This window comes from Callithrix jacchus, chromosome 5 (genome assembly GCF_049354715.1).
Source record: "Callithrix jacchus isolate 240 chromosome 5, calJac240_pri, whole genome shotgun sequence".
Taxonomy (NCBI): domain Eukaryota; kingdom Metazoa; phylum Chordata; class Mammalia; order Primates; family Cebidae; genus Callithrix; species Callithrix jacchus.
In genome coordinates, this window is record NC_133506.1 from 79,270,105 (window position 1) to 79,288,296 (window position 18,192).

General features: G+C 45.5%; 1 protein-coding gene across 6 annotated transcripts in view; it reads left to right on the forward strand.

Annotated features, from left to right (window-relative positions):
* MYOCD (myocardin) overlaps positions 1-18,192 on the forward strand; it is a 107,164-nt gene that overhangs the window by 66,552 nt on the left and 22,420 nt on the right. For all 6 annotated transcript variants that reach the window (XM_035300081.3, XM_035300078.3, XM_035300080.3 and 3 more), the window contains 4 exons: positions 8,025-8,200; positions 11,249-11,374; positions 15,857-16,113; positions 17,565-17,718. In XM_035300081.3, coding sequence (XP_035155972.2) covers positions 8,025-8,200; positions 11,249-11,374; positions 15,857-16,113; positions 17,565-17,718 — 713 coding nt within the window. The remainder of the gene's footprint in view (positions 1-8,024; positions 8,201-11,248; positions 11,375-15,856; positions 16,114-17,564; positions 17,719-18,192) is intronic.

Here is an 18,192-nt window from a genome sequence, read left to right on the forward strand (position 1 = left end):
TTTGCTTTAGCATAAAAGAGAAAATTTTGCTTTGGCATAACTTTCTCATGAACAAAATCTATCATTCTGTAATGAGAAATAACTTCCAAAGAACAAATGATGCTTGGGGTAAAGAAGTGCACTAAGGCATACATAACAAATACTTCACTGAGAATGGTCTGGGAAAGAGGTGGGCAAGAGAATCGGGGAGCTGGGAGCGCTGGGGTGTGTGGGAGTGGTGAGAGGAAAGAGTGAACACTGAGAGAGGAAAGAGGTGCCTGGAGTCAGCCTTTGCCACCCAGTGAAGTAAAGGCTTTGCCTCCATGTCAGTCTTCTCAGGCATCACTGAGAGGTGGGCAGGGCATGGCCAAGTGGGAGGTGAAGTTGGGGAGAGGTCTCTAGAAAGCTAAGGGCAGCTTGAGGCTCTGAGAGGAACTGAGGAGGGTCCTAAAAAGAGAAAAGGGAGACAGAATAAAGCACCTTTACACTCCCACCTGATGATATTCTTTGTCCCTAGAGGATTCAGCTCAAGAGCTAACACAGGACAAGGATTTACACAGGTTAACTGCCTGTCCTGACTGGTGTGGCCCTAAGATCAGCTATATCAAAAGGCATGAAATTCATTCTGGGCAGCATGGGGAGCCCTCATCTTTACAAAACAACGTAAAACCAGCCAGACATGGTGGTGCCTGCCTGTAGTCCTAGCTACTCGGGAGGCTGAGGCAGGAGGATCCCTTGAACCCAGGAGTTTGAGGCTGCAGTGAACTATCATCAAACCACTCTACTCCAGTCTGGGTGACAGAGTGAGACCCTATCTCTCAAAAAAAAAGAAGAAAAAAAAGAAATAAGACACATTTCCAAAGTGCCAGGGATCTGAGTAAAAAAAAAAAAAAATTGTTCATTCAAACATCCACCTATTATGCCATTTCCCTAATAAAGGCATCTGATCCCCTTCAGGAACAGTGAGTTCTGGCTTTGGTTACATAGTCCAATCAGGGGCTGGGAGCAGTGGCTAATGTCTGTAATCCCAGTACTTTGGGAGGCCGCAGCAGGTGGATCACCTGAAGTCAGGAGTTTGAGACCAGCCTGGCCAACATGGTGAAACCCCATCTCTACTAAAATACACACACAAAAAAAATTATCCAGGCCTGGTGGTGCGTGTCTATAATCCCAGCTACTCAGGAGGCTAAGGCAGGAGAATTGCTCGAACAGGTGGGGCAGAGCTTGCAGTGAGCTACAATGATGCCACTGCACTCCAAGCTAGGCCACACAGCAAGACTGTCAAAAAAAAAAGGTAGCCCAATCATTCTGTAGATTATGACATGTTAATCTACGCAAATGTCTTAGGCAAGAGCTACACTGAAACAATAGCTACTTTTCTGTGTGCGACTTTCTTTCTTGGGAAACAAATTTTGCTTCAGTCTCTTCCAGGACCTTAGGAAGTAGTCTGTCCATGAATTAAAATAGCTCCCACGCAGTGCACTGGGGCAGCTCACAGGTTGATAAGGACGGAGGTGCAGGTTCACATTCCATTTCACGATTTCCTGCCCTTGGTGTGGGTCCTCACGGAAAGGTAACTAGGATTCCAATGATCTCGCTTTAATCTCAGCCTTTTAAATGTTTATGCAGAGAAAGTACAACTGACTCATTCATCTAATCACTTCCAAGAGGGAGAGGGAAGGCTCCGAGTCACCAGCCCAAGATCCCCACGGGGCCAGTGTCCAGAGCCAGCCCTTCGAGCATAGCCAGAGGATGATGTCAGGGTTTCCCAAAGCAGGTCCTTGTCATCACACCCCTGACGTGTCTGCAGGGACAATAGCCAGCACACCGCTCTCCATCAGCTCCCAGCCAGCCTCACGCTGGGGGAGATTGGAGCGGAGGCCCAGGGTCACACCACGGAGCCGGTAGACTTGGTTGTTCCAGAGGCAGTCAGATAAGGTGACCTTTGTCCCTCTCTGCATGAGCTTGGCTGGAACCAGGAAGGAGAGGGAGTGGCAGGCCAGTCTTTCCACCCACACTCCTCCTACTCTGAGGAAGGTCTGCCTTGGCTTTCCCAGAATGAACCTCTCAGGACCAACCAGTTTTTCTGGCTCCAGAGTTGTGCTGACCTTTGCAAAGCTGACCAGAGGATAAACTGCCTCCTGGGTGGTCTGTTTATTTTTGATAATGTTAAACTTGAGATAAACAGATGCTTCTACCAAAAACAATAGCAACAATAACAGCAAGAAATGATTCATCACTTATACGTCAGGAATCGGGCCCAGTGTTTTCCATATGTTGTTTTTTTTTTTTTCTTTATTGTACTTTAGGTTCTGCAATACATGTGCAGATCACGCAGGATTGTTGCATAGGTACACACATGGCAATGTGGTTTGCTGCCTCCATCCCCCGTCATCTGGCATTTCTCCCCATGTTATCCCTCCCTGACCTCCCACCCCTCCACTGTCCCTCACTTGGCCCCCCTCAATGGACCCCAGTGTGTGATGCTCCCCTCCCTGTGTCCATATGTTCTCATTGTTCATCACCTGCCTATGAGTGAGAACGTGCGGTGTTTGATTTTCTGTTCTTGTGTCAGTTTGCTGAGAATTAGGGTTTCCAGATTCAACCATGTCACTACAAAGGACACAAACACATCATTTTTTATGGCTGAATAGTATTGCATGGTGTACATGTTGCTACTTCATCCTCAAAACCCTGAGAGCTAGCTATTAGGATGATGATTTCCATTTTATAAATGGGGAAAGTGAGGCTCAGAGAGGTCAAATAACTTGCCAGCAGTCACGCTATCCCTGAAATGGTAGGACCAAAAAATAAACTCAAACGCGTCTGACTCCAGAGCCCAGGTCCTTGAGGACTGCACCGAACACCATCGGTGGTGTTCATGCCAAAGGGAAGCCACTGCCTTGTACTTGCACGAGTTCTTCTGCTGTTAAGGCCTCTACCATCGACAGTGAATGAGCCAAGTACATTGCTGTGTGTGGGCTCCCTGCCCTTTCCTTCGCCTTCTGCCCTGGCCGTGGCAAATCTAAACCAGCCACCTGTAGTCCTGAAGAAGCAGTGATTGACAAGGACCCCCATGGTGGGGTCTTGGGGCCTGGACAGCGACCAGGGGTCCTGAGTGCAGCTGTCAGTGTCTCCTGACCTGGCACATCATGCTTTTTAGATACTGGAGAGGAGTCACATGTGGGGCCTTGGCACTCACCTTGGCTGTTTATGCAAGTGTACGCCTGTACGTGGGATGCAGTTGCATGCACTCATGGTTTCCCCATTTCATTGACTCAAGCACGGGAGATTCCTAGAAGCAATGTCTCTCCAGGGATTAGCTCCTAAAATAACCCTCTCCCCTGGCTGGAAGCATTTCTTTCTCATCCTCCTCATCCCAAGCCTGCTAATGGCCACCCTGTCATTTCCTGACCACTCGCCCCATCCTTTCATTGTCAGATATGCCCATCTCCCTTTCTGCTGTCCTGTCCACCGCTGACAGTCGCTTCAGGCTCCATCCAATACCCTCCTCCAGGAAGCTTCTTGGACAACCCCACATTGCTGTTTCCTCCCTGTAACTGCCAGCGGCACTCACCAGGCAGTCTGGCCCATGACAGATTCTCTGATTGTATCCCATCAGGATACAAGGATCTCCTTTCCCATGGTTTTCTGTCTCTTCTTTTAGCCATGTCTTATCTGATCACACCTCAGCTTGTCTCTACTCCTCTTAAAATGGGAAGGCTGGAGTTAAACACAGTAACTTAGGAATGCTCCATCCAGCCCTGAGGAAAGGGGGGTGCTGATTACTTACATCTTTATTCTAGACACTCTCCTTCTAGACTTTTCCACATCATTCTAGTGCTTTGGCCTGAGGTTACCAAATGCCAGGTGTCAGAGTATAAAGGGCTGATTCACTGGTGGTAACAGCAGGGCCTCCACAGTCTTTCCACCCCTTTACTGAGGCAAGTCCAAATGTAATTCATCAGGACACTTTCCTGCCTTCTTTGTTCCTCAAAAGCAAGATGTCACATTCAGTCCCTCAAATCTCAAAAACTCAGTTATTTTGTGAAATTCTGGAGACGACTTTAGTATATGACCTACGTATAAAAAGCAGAGATGTTGGTCATTTTCTGTGCTACCCTGCCTTACATACCTCCCAATCAACTGGGTGGGTTGATGATGTTCTATAAACCACACAATGGCTTCACCTGCTGCTTCCAGGGAGGGTGACTGATTCTGCCACCCCCTCTGCCAGGTGACTCTGAGATTCCAAAGGCTGGCACTGCAGTACCAGTTCAGTACCAGTAAGGTCCTAAATAACTGGATAGGACGGACCTTACAATGTGTTCATCTATTAAAAAGAAATGAGAAGCCCGGGTGCCGTGACTCACACCTGTAATCCCAGCACTTTGGGAGGCTGAGACAGTTGGATCACCTGAAGTCAGGAGTTCGAGACCATCCTGGCCAACATGGTGAAACCCCGTCTCTACTAAAAATACAAAAACTGAGCTGGGGCATGGTGGTGCATGCCTGTAGTCCCAGCTGCTTGGGAGGCTGAGGTGGAGAATCACTTGAACCCAGAGGTGGAAGTTTCAGTGAGAACTCCAGCCTGGGCAACAGAGCAAGACTGTCTCAAAAAAAAAAAAAAAAAGAGAGAGAAAATGTGCCCGCTTCCTGAACTATTATGAAGCATAACAAATTTGGCTGTTCTTGCTACTGCTGCCACTGCTAGGTGAACTACCAGTGCACCTGCTATTTTTATGATTTGCTTTCTGTCCACGTGAAACAATGAAAGTAGGGTTTTGGGGAGTTAAGAGGACAAACCACTCTCCTCCCTTTCTTTTAACATTTCTACCCACATGTCAGAATGTGTAGAAAATTTTGCAATTTGGTCAGTTTCCTCTAATTTGTACATATCTGGGATGTGATACCCTGTGTGGAGGCCAGAGGGGTCTTTGTCACAAGAAGTATCAGCTCAGAGAAGGTCCACACACATTTAGACTGGAGGAAATGGGTGGGGATGTGAGATGATGAAGCTCTCAGAAAGAGCGTCCTGCTGGGCACAGAAGACTGGCTGCCCTGAGAGGCTGGCAAAGTCACACGCAGGGTCTCTGAGAGTGTGAATGGCACTGGCCCAGGGGACGTGCCGCGTAGATCCCAAGGAAATGCAGGGACTTCTGGAGTACGGAACACTTAACCCACCCACCCACCTACTCCCCTGCCTGCCTGCCTGACCCTCAGTAATACACATCATCCTTTTTTTCTTTTTTTTTCTTTTTTGAGACAAGGTCTTGCTCTGTTGCCCAGGCTGGAGCTCAGTGGTGCAATCTCGGCTCACTGCAATCTCTGCCTCCTGAATTCAAGCGATTCTCCCGCCTCAGCCTCCCAAGTAGCTGGGACTACTACAGGCATGTGCCACCACACCCAGCTAACTTTTTTTTTTTTTGTATTTTTAGTAGAGACAGGGTTTCATCATGTTGGCCAGGCTGGTCTCAAACTCCTGACCTCAGGTGATTAGCCCACCTCGGCCTCCCAAAGAGAGGGATTACAGGCATGAGTCACCGTGCCCAGCCTCACATCACCCTTTTAACAAGAAGAGAACCTTTAATTCCACAAATATACTTAGACTCAAAATTTCACTGAAAGCATAGTTTCTAAAGTAAAGTAATGTATGGGGTGAGTTCACAATAGAAGTATTTTCATGGAGGTGACAGAAGGACCTTCCTTGGAAGGTCTCAGGCACATGGTCTCCCTGAGAAAGGAAAAATGGAATATAAGCTCATTACATGAAAATGACACAGAGAGACTATTTGCAGAGCCTGAGTTTTGCATGAGGAAAGAAAAAAGGAAGGGTGTGAGTTAACTTTGGACTCTTAAAATAGAGAAGGAGGCATTAGGGACCAGAATACGAAAGGGAAAGAAGGGTGACTCCTGATCTCAAAAAAAATTAGCATTATCCAAATACCCAATGAACCTTCCCTGCTAGAAAATGAACAGGTTTCTTGACACAAATATGAGAAGATGCTAACATTTCTTTATTTCAGGTTATAGGTAAGTAGATATGTTATATTATTCTCTGTACTCTTCTATTATTTCAATTTTTTTATACTTCAGAAAACATGCAAGGAAAAATTGAAAATAAGAGTCTCCGTCAATACAATGAAACACTGCCACTGTTTAAAAAAACGAGGAAGTTTATGTTCTCACATGCAAAGGTGTCTAAAAAATTATAAAGTGAAAAAAAAAACAAGTTTCAGAACAGCGTATTTCATCCAGTCCTATCTGTATGAAATACTGTTAACGTATGTTTGTATATGTCCTTTTATATGCATAGAGCTAAATCTAGAAAAGACAAGTTATTAACAGAAGGTGAATTATATGCATTAGGCATTTTTCTAAAGTATGAATTTCTATGATGAATATGTATTACTCTTATATTCATGGTAAAGCAATAATGACTTTTTTTTTCCTTGAGACAGAGTCTCCCTGTGTCACCTAAGCTGGAGTGCAGTGGTGCGATCTCGGCTCACTGCAACCTCTGCCTCCCAGGTTCAAGCAATTCTACTTGCCTCAGCCTCCTGAGTAGCTGGGATTACAGGTGCCTGCCACCGCACCAGGCTGAATTTTTTTATTTGTAGTAGACATGTGGTTTCATCATGTTGGCCAGGCTGGTCTTGAACTCCTGACCTCAAGTGATGCACTTGCCTCGGCCTCCCAAAGTGCTGGAATCACAGGCGTGGGCAACCATGCCCGGCCAACAGTGACTTTTATAAATAATCCATGGAGCAGAAATGCCAAGCCTCAAGCTCTTCTTAGTTACTAGGCCGCCCTGTGGATCTTTGACTGGAGATTTCCCCCTGCCCTGTCCTTGCATGTCCTCCTTCCTGATGTGACACTTGGATGCCGGTGAGAGGGCCCGTGACAGATGCCAGCAGTGGTGGCGATGACAAGCCCAAAGCCACATTTGTTCCATTACTTCCACCTCCTCATTGCCTTTCCAGTCCCTGTAGTAAGAGCTCATTTCTCTTATCTGCACAAAGCAAGAGTCAAAAGTTCTTGTCAGTGTGATTGCAGAACATCGGACTGGAAAACTTCCTGATAATACCTAAATTCCTTTAGCAGAGCTGACCCTGGAATCGGGTCAGGAGAGCTATGTGGCTTCAGCACATTGTGTACTGTGCAGTTGGATAATAAACCAGATCAAATTTGGCAAATAAAAACATAAGGGACATATAAGGATGTCGTTCTTGTCCCATCTGGTGTGATAACCCCTCTCCTACACCAGTTTATCTGTTCCCTTAGCAAAACCATGCAGGCTGCTGAGGAAGAGTCTCTGCTTGTTGAGCCATTGAGGAGTTCCAAAATAGACACAAAGATAGGAGGAATACAAAGAAATTCCAAATAATAGAAACATAAGGATCAAGCTGAAGATTCTGAGACACATTTATGGCCTTTGTAAACAGTCATACATTCATTGGGACACTCTTCAGGACACTCTGGTGACATTAGCTAATTCTGACATTTAGGAATTTAAACTTACTAGCTGTCCTAGCTTATCCTTATTAACAAAGTTTGCTAAACATTTTGTGCTGTGTGCCCTGCTTTATATTTGAAGATGATGCAAATGGCAGGCTGTCATCTCAATTCCATCTCTCATCGTAAAATCTGAGGGACACAGCCACATGCTCCCACCGTGTTTTCCTCCGGCTTCATTCTGCACACAGCATTCCCTGTTATTTCCTTCATCTTCCCCAATTTAGTTTCAAAAACACATGGGTTCCCATAGAAAATGGGAAGAAATCCAGAAACCTGCAAATAAAGTTTAACAAATGATAACCTTTGATAGAGCCCTCTTTCCTCCACACCAAACAAACCACTTTTATTAACTCGAATTCCCTTATGGGAAACCAAATAATTTAAAATATAGCTCCACTCTTACCTAAACTGAAAACAAACTGGAGAGAGGCGTACTTCTATTAGAAATGACACATCAAAGCATTTCCACAAAAAAGCCCTTTGATCCTCCTAAACCACTGACCACGCTCCTGGGTTTCACCCCCCAGGTAACCAGGTGAGTTTCTCCAAATCCGCGGATGCTTTTGCCTTTGAAGAGGACAGCAGCAGCGATGGCCTGTCTCCGGATCAGACTCGAAGTGAAGACCCCCAAAACTCAGCGGGATCCCCGCCAGATGCTAAAACCTCAGAGACCACTTCGACAGGTTCTCTGGGGACGATCCAGGTAAAAAAAAAAAAAAAAAAAAAGGTAAAACAGCATCTTAGCATATTGTCATTTCACAGTCTTAAAATCAACACCATTACAGCTGGCTTTGCTTAGAGACCCCAGACGTCCCGTGCTGACACAGCGTTTTGATGCCTCTTCTCATGCTATTCAGCACAGCCATCTATGTGGGGTGACAAAAGCTGCAGAAAACACTGACAGAGAACCTCCAGCACTACACCATTTATCTATTAACCATCCACTCTGCCAAGCAGATATCTTGATAGCTCCATTTTTATGAAATATCTAAGGCTTGGTGAGATTGGATGACTCACCCACAATCTCCCAGCTAAAGTGCCAGAGCAGGACTGATTTAAAGTTCACCATCTCTCTGTGTCCCGAGTACTCATGACAGGGGTCAGGGGAGTGGAGAGAAGGAAGCGCTGGTTCACTCCAAGGCAGGGAGGCCCACGTTGGTTCTGCTCTTAGCAGGTTTCTACCTAGCAAACTACTACAGAATCGACTTCCTGCCCCAACCCAAGCATAACACTCACCTCTTTCTGGGCAAATCTACAAACCCTTGAGTGTGAGGAACATGTATTGAGAATGCTCTTAAAGCACATTCGTAAAGAATAATGATGAATGACAGCTCCTGCTGCAAACTAAGTGTTCACTCTGGGGCAGGGGCAAGGCCAAGTGCTTCATAAATGTTCCTTCTTTGAAATCAGAGACCCCTCCAAGTAGACATCACTGAGGTTGATTCTGACAGAGGAGGAACTAAAGCTCTTTGAGGCTGTTAAAAGCAAATTTTCAGTGCCAAAAAAAAAAAAAAAAAGCACTCGAACACAAATTTTCTCAGCAAGGCAATTTTTACTTCTATAGAAGTTTGTGTCTTGCAGATAAAACAATGTGAGAACACACCTGAACAAAGGAGGGGAAGGGGTTCTTATCCCTGACGCCAGTCACCCCTACCGCTGTGTCATTCCCCTATTGGCTAGGGTTGGATGGCACAGTCTAAGCTAATTCCAACTGGCTATTTTAAAGAGAGCAGAGGTGTGAGCCAGAGTGGCAGGCTGAGCAGTATCAGTGGGAAAGATGGCTTTGGAACAGGTGAGTAAAGGCGACTCAGGTCAGAGCAGGTGACCAGGGGTGACTCAGGATGGAGCAAGTGACCAGGGGAACAGGTATGAACTACTGACTGGAGCTGGCAGGAAAGTTGGTTAATGAAACTAGGGCAAAGAGATAAAGAGAATGAGGAAGTTAAACTTTGAGATAGAGAACAAGGAACACGGAGACTGAACATACCAGCACACTGAATCTTTGAAGAGAAATTTGGAACTCACTAAGTTGAACAAGGCTGAGCAACTGGGTGGTCTCTAGAAATATCACAGAGTGTCAGCAACCCCTGGGGAGAACAGCCAGAGGGTATTCATGGAACCCCTAAGAGATCCATGTGGGCACAACATATGAGGTGAAGGAGATGTGAGCTCTTCCATCTCTGCCCCATCCAGAGAACCCTTCAGATCTTCAGCCCCTTCCCTTTAGGAAGCATTTATTCTTTCTGACCTCACAGGAATTGTGCAATAAACTGAAATTAGACATATTTGAAAGCTGGTTTTTTTTCCCACTGAAAAATACCATGCAGATATTGGAACAGTTAAAATAATTATCATTCAGTGCCTTGTTTCCCAAAACCCTGCCAGTTACTGGTCATCGGTCAAGCCTATCTTCACCCCATCAGAGCAGACCTAAAGCTGCCAATGGGAAAATGTGAAATGGGAGGGAAAAGGGAGGCATGAAGAGCTGAGCCGAGATATGCATGTGTTTATTGTGCAAGAGTTTATAATCAAAGCGTTTTTCCTTCCCCTGCTTGCCGCAGCTGGTCTTTGCAGCCAGATTTCTTCGATAACATCAAACGGTGTATCAGCCCATTTGTACGCTTTATTCTGACAGCAAATTCCTCAACTTCTGATTTAAGAATGGTTTGAGGAAAAGGCGAGTTCTTTTCTGCTTAACCTTGGGAGGGGGAGGAAGAGAACAAACACTGAACAATGCCAGGCAAGACACGAAAATCATTTTATGTCATGTCTCCCGGCAATCATGTTGGACAGAAGAGGACACTGAGGCTCCAAGAGAAAAGAATCCTTCGGGGCTTTGACAGGTGCCAGGCAGGGCTTAGGGAAGACCTACAAAGCTCATTCCTGACCCTCCAGTGGAGAGATCACGGGCAGTCCCGGCTCCTTTATGTCAGAGTTGAAATAGAGAAATGTAGGTGAGAAAGAGAAAATAATTATTGCCTTTATAGACTCTGCCTCGCATAAAGGTTTTTTTATGACTTTAGACACACGCGTACACACACACACAAACTCACATATATATATACACACAAAACCACACGTACATATACACGCTGTTAGGCGTGCATGTGTACACATATGTGCATAGACATACACAGAGACACATGCACATATATCCACGCATGTATATACCTGACATGCACTCACATATATACACACACGCACGCACATAAGCATGAATGCACTCGCACACATACATGCACGTATACACACTCGGACACACACTTGGACATACACACACATACTCTTGCACACACACTGTCCCTTTTTCTGCTAACATCCTTTTCCTTCACCTTGCCAATTGTCCTACTTTCTCCACAAATTCCTACACCCATTCTACCTTGTTGCTTTCTTTTTCAATTGCATTATCAAGACAGGTGGACCTTATCACAGACAGGTGGAATGCTCACACAGAGAGACCAGATGTCCCAGTTCACCTAGAACAGACCAGTGTTATACCTGTCTTTTGGAATCATTACTTAGAATGGTTCCTTTTCTCTCTCAAAAGTGTTCTCAACTGGATGACAGGTATTTTATATCTGTTTGTATATATACACACATGTATGTATGTGACTCCTCCCCGCCAGGAAGGGAGGCTGATACTTACTTGGGGCAAGAAAGCAGCAGAGGTATGTATATGGACTCTACTCTGACATTTCTGTGTCACACATCTTATTCCTCTATCTTAATAACTGTAAAATTTGGATTTCAGGATCTCGCTTCTGGCTCAGAAAATGACAGGAATGACTCGGCCTCACAGTCCAGCCACCAGTCAGAGGCGGGGAAGCAGGGCCTTGGCGCCCCCAGCACCCCTCTAGCCATGCACACTGCTGTAAAGGTACAGACGCGCCAGCCTCCAAGCCCCTCCTGAGCACTCGGCTCACAGAGCCAACTCAGAGCAGAGCTTTCTGAGTTAGGTCTGACAACACGAGGAGAGCCACACAGGGGACTCGTGTAGAGCTTCAGCTCACTGGGGCTGTCACAAAACAGGAGATGGGAGATGGGTGACTAGCGTATATGGACCAAGATTTTATTATCCATGCAACGAAGCAGAGGTCACCTCTGCCATGGAGAAAGCTGTACATATCTGTACCCATGTATGCACACCGGGGTGTATATGTACATGTGGTTTTGTGGGTGTATATAAGTGAATCTGTGGGTTTGCATTTCTTTGGGATCACAGCTCAGCCAGCATGTTCCTGACTTAAAAGATTTCATGGCCAGGCATAGTGGCTCAAGCCTGTAATCCCAGCACTTTGGGAGGCTGAAGCGGGCTGATCACAAGGTCAAGAGATTGAGACCATCCTGGCTAACATGATGAAACCCCGTCTCTACTAAAAATACAAAAAAAAATAGCTGGTCTTGGTGGCATGCATCTGTAGTCCCAGCTACCCGGGAGGCTGAGGTAGGAGAATTGCTTGAACCCAGGAGGCAGAGGTTGCAGTGAGCCGAGATCAAGCCACTGCACTCCAGCCTGGAGCCTGGTGACAGAGTGAGACTCTGTCTCAAAAAAAAAAAAAAAAAAAGATTTCATAAGCTCACCCTTGAGGTAGGCACAGCTGATTGTGAGACAGGATTTGCAAGTTTCATCAAATAGGTGTATAGGGCAGTTGAATTTTATGCAAGGGAAATAACCCTGAAGACCTTGCATCATGTAAGTCTTACATCATTCAAGCCAGTCTTCCTCTGGAAATAAACGTGGGGTTTCTTTCATAGTAGACAGGTAGCTATAATCATTACAGTATATGCATAATTGTCTCAGCATTATATCTTGTTAATTTTTTATTTTTATTTCAATAGTTTTGGAGGTACTGGTGGTTTCTGGTTACATAGATAAGTTCTTTTTTGTTGTTTGTTTTTTTGAGGAGTTTCGCTCTGTTGCCCAGCCTGGAGTGCAGTGGCGTGATCTCGGCTAACTGCAACCTCCATCTCCCAAGTTCAAGGGATTCTACTGCCCTCAGCCTCCTGAGTAGCTGGGATTACAGGCAGGCGCCACCGTGTGCCCGGCTAACTTTTGTATTTTTAGTAGAGACGGAATTTCACCATGTTGGCCAAAATGGTCTCCACCTCCTGACCTCGTGATTCACCCACTTTAGCCTCCCAAAGTGCTGGGATTACAGGCATGAGCCACCGCACCCGGATGGTTAAGTTCGTTAGTGATGATTTCTGAGATTTTAGTGCACTCGTCACCTGAGCAGTGCACGCTGTATGCAACATGTAATCTTTCATCCCTCACCTCACTCCCAATCTTCCCCCAACCCTCACATTCCATTATATCATTTTTATGCCTTTGCATCCTCCTAGCTTAGCTCTCATTTAGAAGTGAGAACGCATGATATTTGGTTTTCCATTCCTGAGTTACTTCACTTAGAATAATGATCTGCAGCTCCAACCCAGTTGCTGCAGAAGACCTTGTTTTGTTTCTTTCTGTGACTGAGTAGCATTCCACATTGCACATGTACCACATCTTCTTCATCCACTTGTTGGTTGATGGGCACGTAAGTTGGTTCCATATCTTTGCACTTGAGAATTGTGTTTCTATAAACACCAGCATTGTATCTCACAATACATAGGCTGCTTGGGCCGGGTGTGGTGGTTCACACCCGTAATCCAAGCGCTTTGGAGGCCAAGGCAGGCAGATCACCTGAGGTCAGGAGTTCAAGACCAGCCTGACCAACATGGTGAAACCCTGTCTTCAAAAAAAAAACAAACAAACAAACAAACCTAGGCTGCTCTCTCTTCAGTCAACTACCTGGTAATCATTTGGCCTTCTTCATAAGGTCTTGGCCCAATAACTTCTAACTGATTTGGGAACACGTTTTCTCAGCTCTAGTGTCACCACTTAATGAATGTTAAAATGACTCTTATGGGATTTAAAAAAAGATTGTAAATTGAAGTAAAATCAATGATATAGTAAAAGTTTTATAGTCTAATGGATGATAGACACCTCCGTTTCCCTGTAAGTCTCCCCCACCAAACCACAAGAGCTTAAACCCAGCTGACAATTCACTCAGCTCAACAGGTTTGAAATTACATGACTATCAATGCATTTTGTTCATTGCAAGGGAAGGAGGAGGAGATGAATCCCATTATTTCTAAAGCTGAGTATAAAAAGAAATGTTATTAATATTTCTATCACAGTATTTAAATTGTGCATAATTCAAATTAGTGGCTGAGTGCAGTGGCCCACCCCTGTAATCCCAGCACTTTGGGAGGCCGAGGTGGGAGGATTACCCGAGGTCAGGAGTTTGAGACCAGCCTGGCCAATGTGGGGAAACCCCGTCTCTACCAAAAAATACAAAAATTAGCTGGCTGTGGTGACATGCACCTATAGTTCCAGCTACTCCGGAGGCTGAGGTAGGAGAATCACTTGAACATGGGAGGCAGAGGTTGCAGTGAGCCAAGATCATGATCACTGCACTTCAGCCTGGGCAACGGAGTGAGACTCTGTCTCAAAAAGAAAAAAAAATTAGCAAAGCCTCAACCTCACTGTACTAGGAAGTATGATAGAAGCCCAGGAGATGGACAGATCACTTTCAGTGAAAAGGGCAGTCAATACAGACACCCAGCTGGTCCAAGTGGGCTGGTTATTTGTAGATGAGCCATCATCCCTTCTGCTTGGTCAACAAACACTCACAACCTTAGTATCCCCTGGGCTTAAAAAGAGAATAGTAGTAGTAGTCTTTACCCCACACCATCCAGAGAAAATGGTCTGATTTCAGTATCTTCTGGAATGTGCTAAGGCAACATAGAGAAAAAAACTCCTGGACCCCTGACTTAGCTGAGAGACCCTGCCAGAGCCGCAGCTCCCATCCTACCCAGACGAGGAAAGCCTCAGAATGAGGCGACAACAGCAACTGATCTGGAGCAGACCAGGGCAGAGCTGGTTTCAGGACAGAAGACAGATTAATTAATTAGAATGTTAATCGATTAGTAAGCAGGGACAAATCGAGTCACCAAACACACAGAAATACTTGTGCTCGTTATTCATTAGTCGCCAGGAAGAAGTCTCTTTGGAAAACAAAAGAGCCTTCCGGGGTGGGATGCGCTGAGTCCAAGCGAGTTGTAAGCTCCTTTGGACAAGGTCACATTCAGATGTGTAGTTTGTGGTTGAACTGGGGAAGCTGCCAAGTCAGAGTATGCCTGCCAGCTGTTCAGGAGCCCCCTCTTCTGGTAACAGGTGGTAACACATTTTCCTTCCAATGATCCCCCAAATCCTTGGTCACTTGCAGTCATTACATCCAGGTTCTTCATTTCAACCTTCTGTAATAAAGCCAGGGTTTGAAAATTCCATTTTTGTTCTTTGAGGCAGAGTCTTGCTCTGTCACTCACGCTGGAGTGCAATGGTGCAATTTCAACTCACTGCAATTTCTGCCTCTCAGGTTCAAGCTATTCTCCTACCTCAGCCTCCCAAGTATGCTGAGACTACAAGCATCTGCGACCACGCCCAGCTAATTTTTTGTATTTTTAGTAGAGACACGGTTTCACCAAGTTGGCCAGGCTGGTCTCGAACTGACCTCAAGTTGTCTGCCCATCTTGGCCTCCCAAACTGCTGGGATTACAAGCATAAGCCATTGTGCCCAGCCTGAAAATTCCTTTTTTAACCTGATAACCCATTCCTTCATAATATAAAATAACTTATTTTATTTTTTTTTTTTTTGAGATGGAGTTTTGCTCTTGTCACCCAGGCTGGAGTGCAATGATGCGATCTCGGCTCACTGCAAACTCCACCTCCTGGGTTCAAGTGATTCTCCTGCCTCAGTAGCTGGGCCCACAAGCAACTGCCACCACACCCAGCTGATTTTTGTATTTTTAGTAGAGACAGGGTTTCACCACGTTGGCCAGGCTGGTCTCGAACTCCTGACCCCAGGTGATCCACCTACCTCAGCCTCCCAAAGTGTTGGGATTACAGGCATAAGCCATCACAGCCAGCCATGAAAGAACTGTCTACAATTAGTCTCAAGAACAAATGCCGCCTTTGTGGGCCAACGATTGGTTTTAGGTTAGAAGAATGCACTCATTGAAACACAGGATTACATTTTGCTGCACTCCAGAAAGAAAAAATTCTGGAGCTACTTCTAAGATTCAACATTCCCCGTCTAAGGAGTGTCCTTCCAGTGTGATACACTTGCAGTGAATTTGTTCGTTAGCAATGCTAATGTCCTAGGAGCTCTTTGTACATCATGCCTTTGCTATATTGTATTTCTGAGATTCAGGAATGACCATCAGACAAAACTGCCTCACAATTAATGTGTCCGTGATGCAAATTCATTCCCAGCCATCGTCTAAAGCACATGCCATTTCCTCATTCTCTTTGCAGTCCAAGTCCTTGGGTGACAGTAAGAACCGCCACAAAAAGCCCAAGGACCCCAAGCCAAAGGTGAAGAAGCTTAAATATCACCAGTACATTCCCCCAGACCAGAAGGCAGAGAAGTCCCCTCCACCTATGGACTCTGCCTATGCTCGGTTGCTCCAGCAACAGCAGCTGTTCCTGCAGCTCCAGATCCTCAGCCAGCAGCAGCAGCAGCAACAGCAACACCGATTCAGCTACCCAGGGATACATCAAGCTCAGCTCAAGTAAGTCGGGCAAGCCAGGAAGGGTGGCTGCTGGCAGAGGTTGGGAAGGGTGTCTATTAATATCTATCTGAGGCATATAGCACCTAGTAAGTCCTGTATTGCACCATCTCCTCATCCAATATGTTTGGAATGTGACTCAGTTTACAAACTATACACACCTTTTCAGAGCCATAAGACTGGGAGGAAGCAAATTCAGAGCACTCTTTATCTGCAGATGTATTGCAGACCCTCAGTAGACACCTAAAACCTCAGATAGCACTGAACTCCCAGTATACTGTATTTTTCCTAGGCATACATACCTATGGTAAGGTTTAATTTATAAAGTAGGCACAGGGAGAGACTAACAATCATAACTAGCAATAATATAGAACAATTATAGCATTTACTGTAACAAACGGTATCTGGATGTAGTGGTTTCTCTCTCAAAACATCTTATTTTACTGTACGCATCTATTTTTGAACTGCAGTTGACTTCGGGTAACTGAAATCTTGTAAAGTGAAACCACCAATAAAGAAGGGACTACTATAAATCAATGCCCTTGATAAAAGGCCCCTTTGGGAAAAAGGAAAGTATTAACACTTTCAAATTGGACTTTGGAATGTCTAAGAATGTAATACTGGAATTATGAGCAATTCCGATGCACTTCTGCTTTTAGAAGTAACAGAGCTGAGAAATAGCCTCAGAGATTACTTCCTGAGCCCAGGTTGTGTGATCACATTGCTAGGTCAACTTTTTATTTTTATTTTTTTTTGAGATGGAGTGTCACTCTGTTGCCCAGGCTGGAGTGCAGTGGCGCGATCTCGGCTCACTGCAACCTCCGCCTCCTGGGCTCAAGTGACTCTTGAAGAAATTCTCCTGTCACAGCCTCCTGAGTAGCTGGGATTATAGCCACACGCCACCGTGCCCAGCTGATTTTTGTATTTTTAGTTACAGACAGGGTTTCACCATGTTGCCCAGGCTGGTCTTGAACTCCTGACCTCAGGTGATCCACCCACCTCTGCCTCCCAAAGTGCTGGGATTACAGGCATGAGCTACCATGCCCGACTGCTAGATCATCTTTTAAACCGTTAATATCACCACTTACAACTTTAAGATATGGATTCCTCCCGTGTCATTCTCAGACCATGCTAGCAATTATGCTGAGCCCTGAACATAACCAAGCTTTACCAGATTGCTTCGCCTCCCCAGGACAGAGCATCAGCTGAGTCATAGGTGGATGTGTCCTCCGTCATATGCCAAAATCCCCCCTGCTACCTCTTCTCTCCCTAACCGAAGTTCAGATGTCACACACCACTTGCCATCTAGCCAGCACAGTTTTTTCCTCACCCCGCTGTCTTCTGCTGGTTTATTACATGCCTGTCCCTTGTAGGCAATCACTTTGGGCTCTGATCTAAATGCAAGTTATCCCATCACTATTTGATTGTATTTGAAGTGCTTCTTTGTTTTTTAGAGAACCAAATGAACAGATGGTCAGAAATCCAAACTCTTCTTCAACACCACTGAGCAATACCCCCTTGTCCCCTGTCAAGAACAGTTTTTCTGGACAAACTGGTGTCTCTTCTTTCAAACCGGGCCCACTCCCACCTAACCTGGATGATCTGAAGGTACAGAATTTAACATGATTTTCTTTCTTTTTTTAAAACAAATACAACAGTATATTGTTGACAGCACTGCTGCAACTGGTATCTGGAGCGTGAGAGGGGGAGGGGAGGAAGACGATGGGAAACACTGAAGGAGGTGACAGAGTTTATCCTGCTGTGGTTGAACACCCCAGTTATCTAGTCCATTTTATGCAGCTGTAACAGAATACTGGAAACTGAGAACTTTATAAAGAAAAGGGGCTGGGTGTGGTGGCTCACGCCTATAATCCCAGCACTTTGGGAGGCTGAGGTGGGTGTATCACGAGGTCAGGAGTTCGAGACCAGCCTGGCCAACATACTGAAACCCCGTCTCTACTAAAATACAAAACAAAATTAGCCGGGTATGGTGGTGGCACATGTCTGTACTCCCAGCTACTTGGGAGGCTGAGGCAGGGGAATTTCTTGAACCTGGGAGGCAGAGGTTGCAGTGGGCCGAGC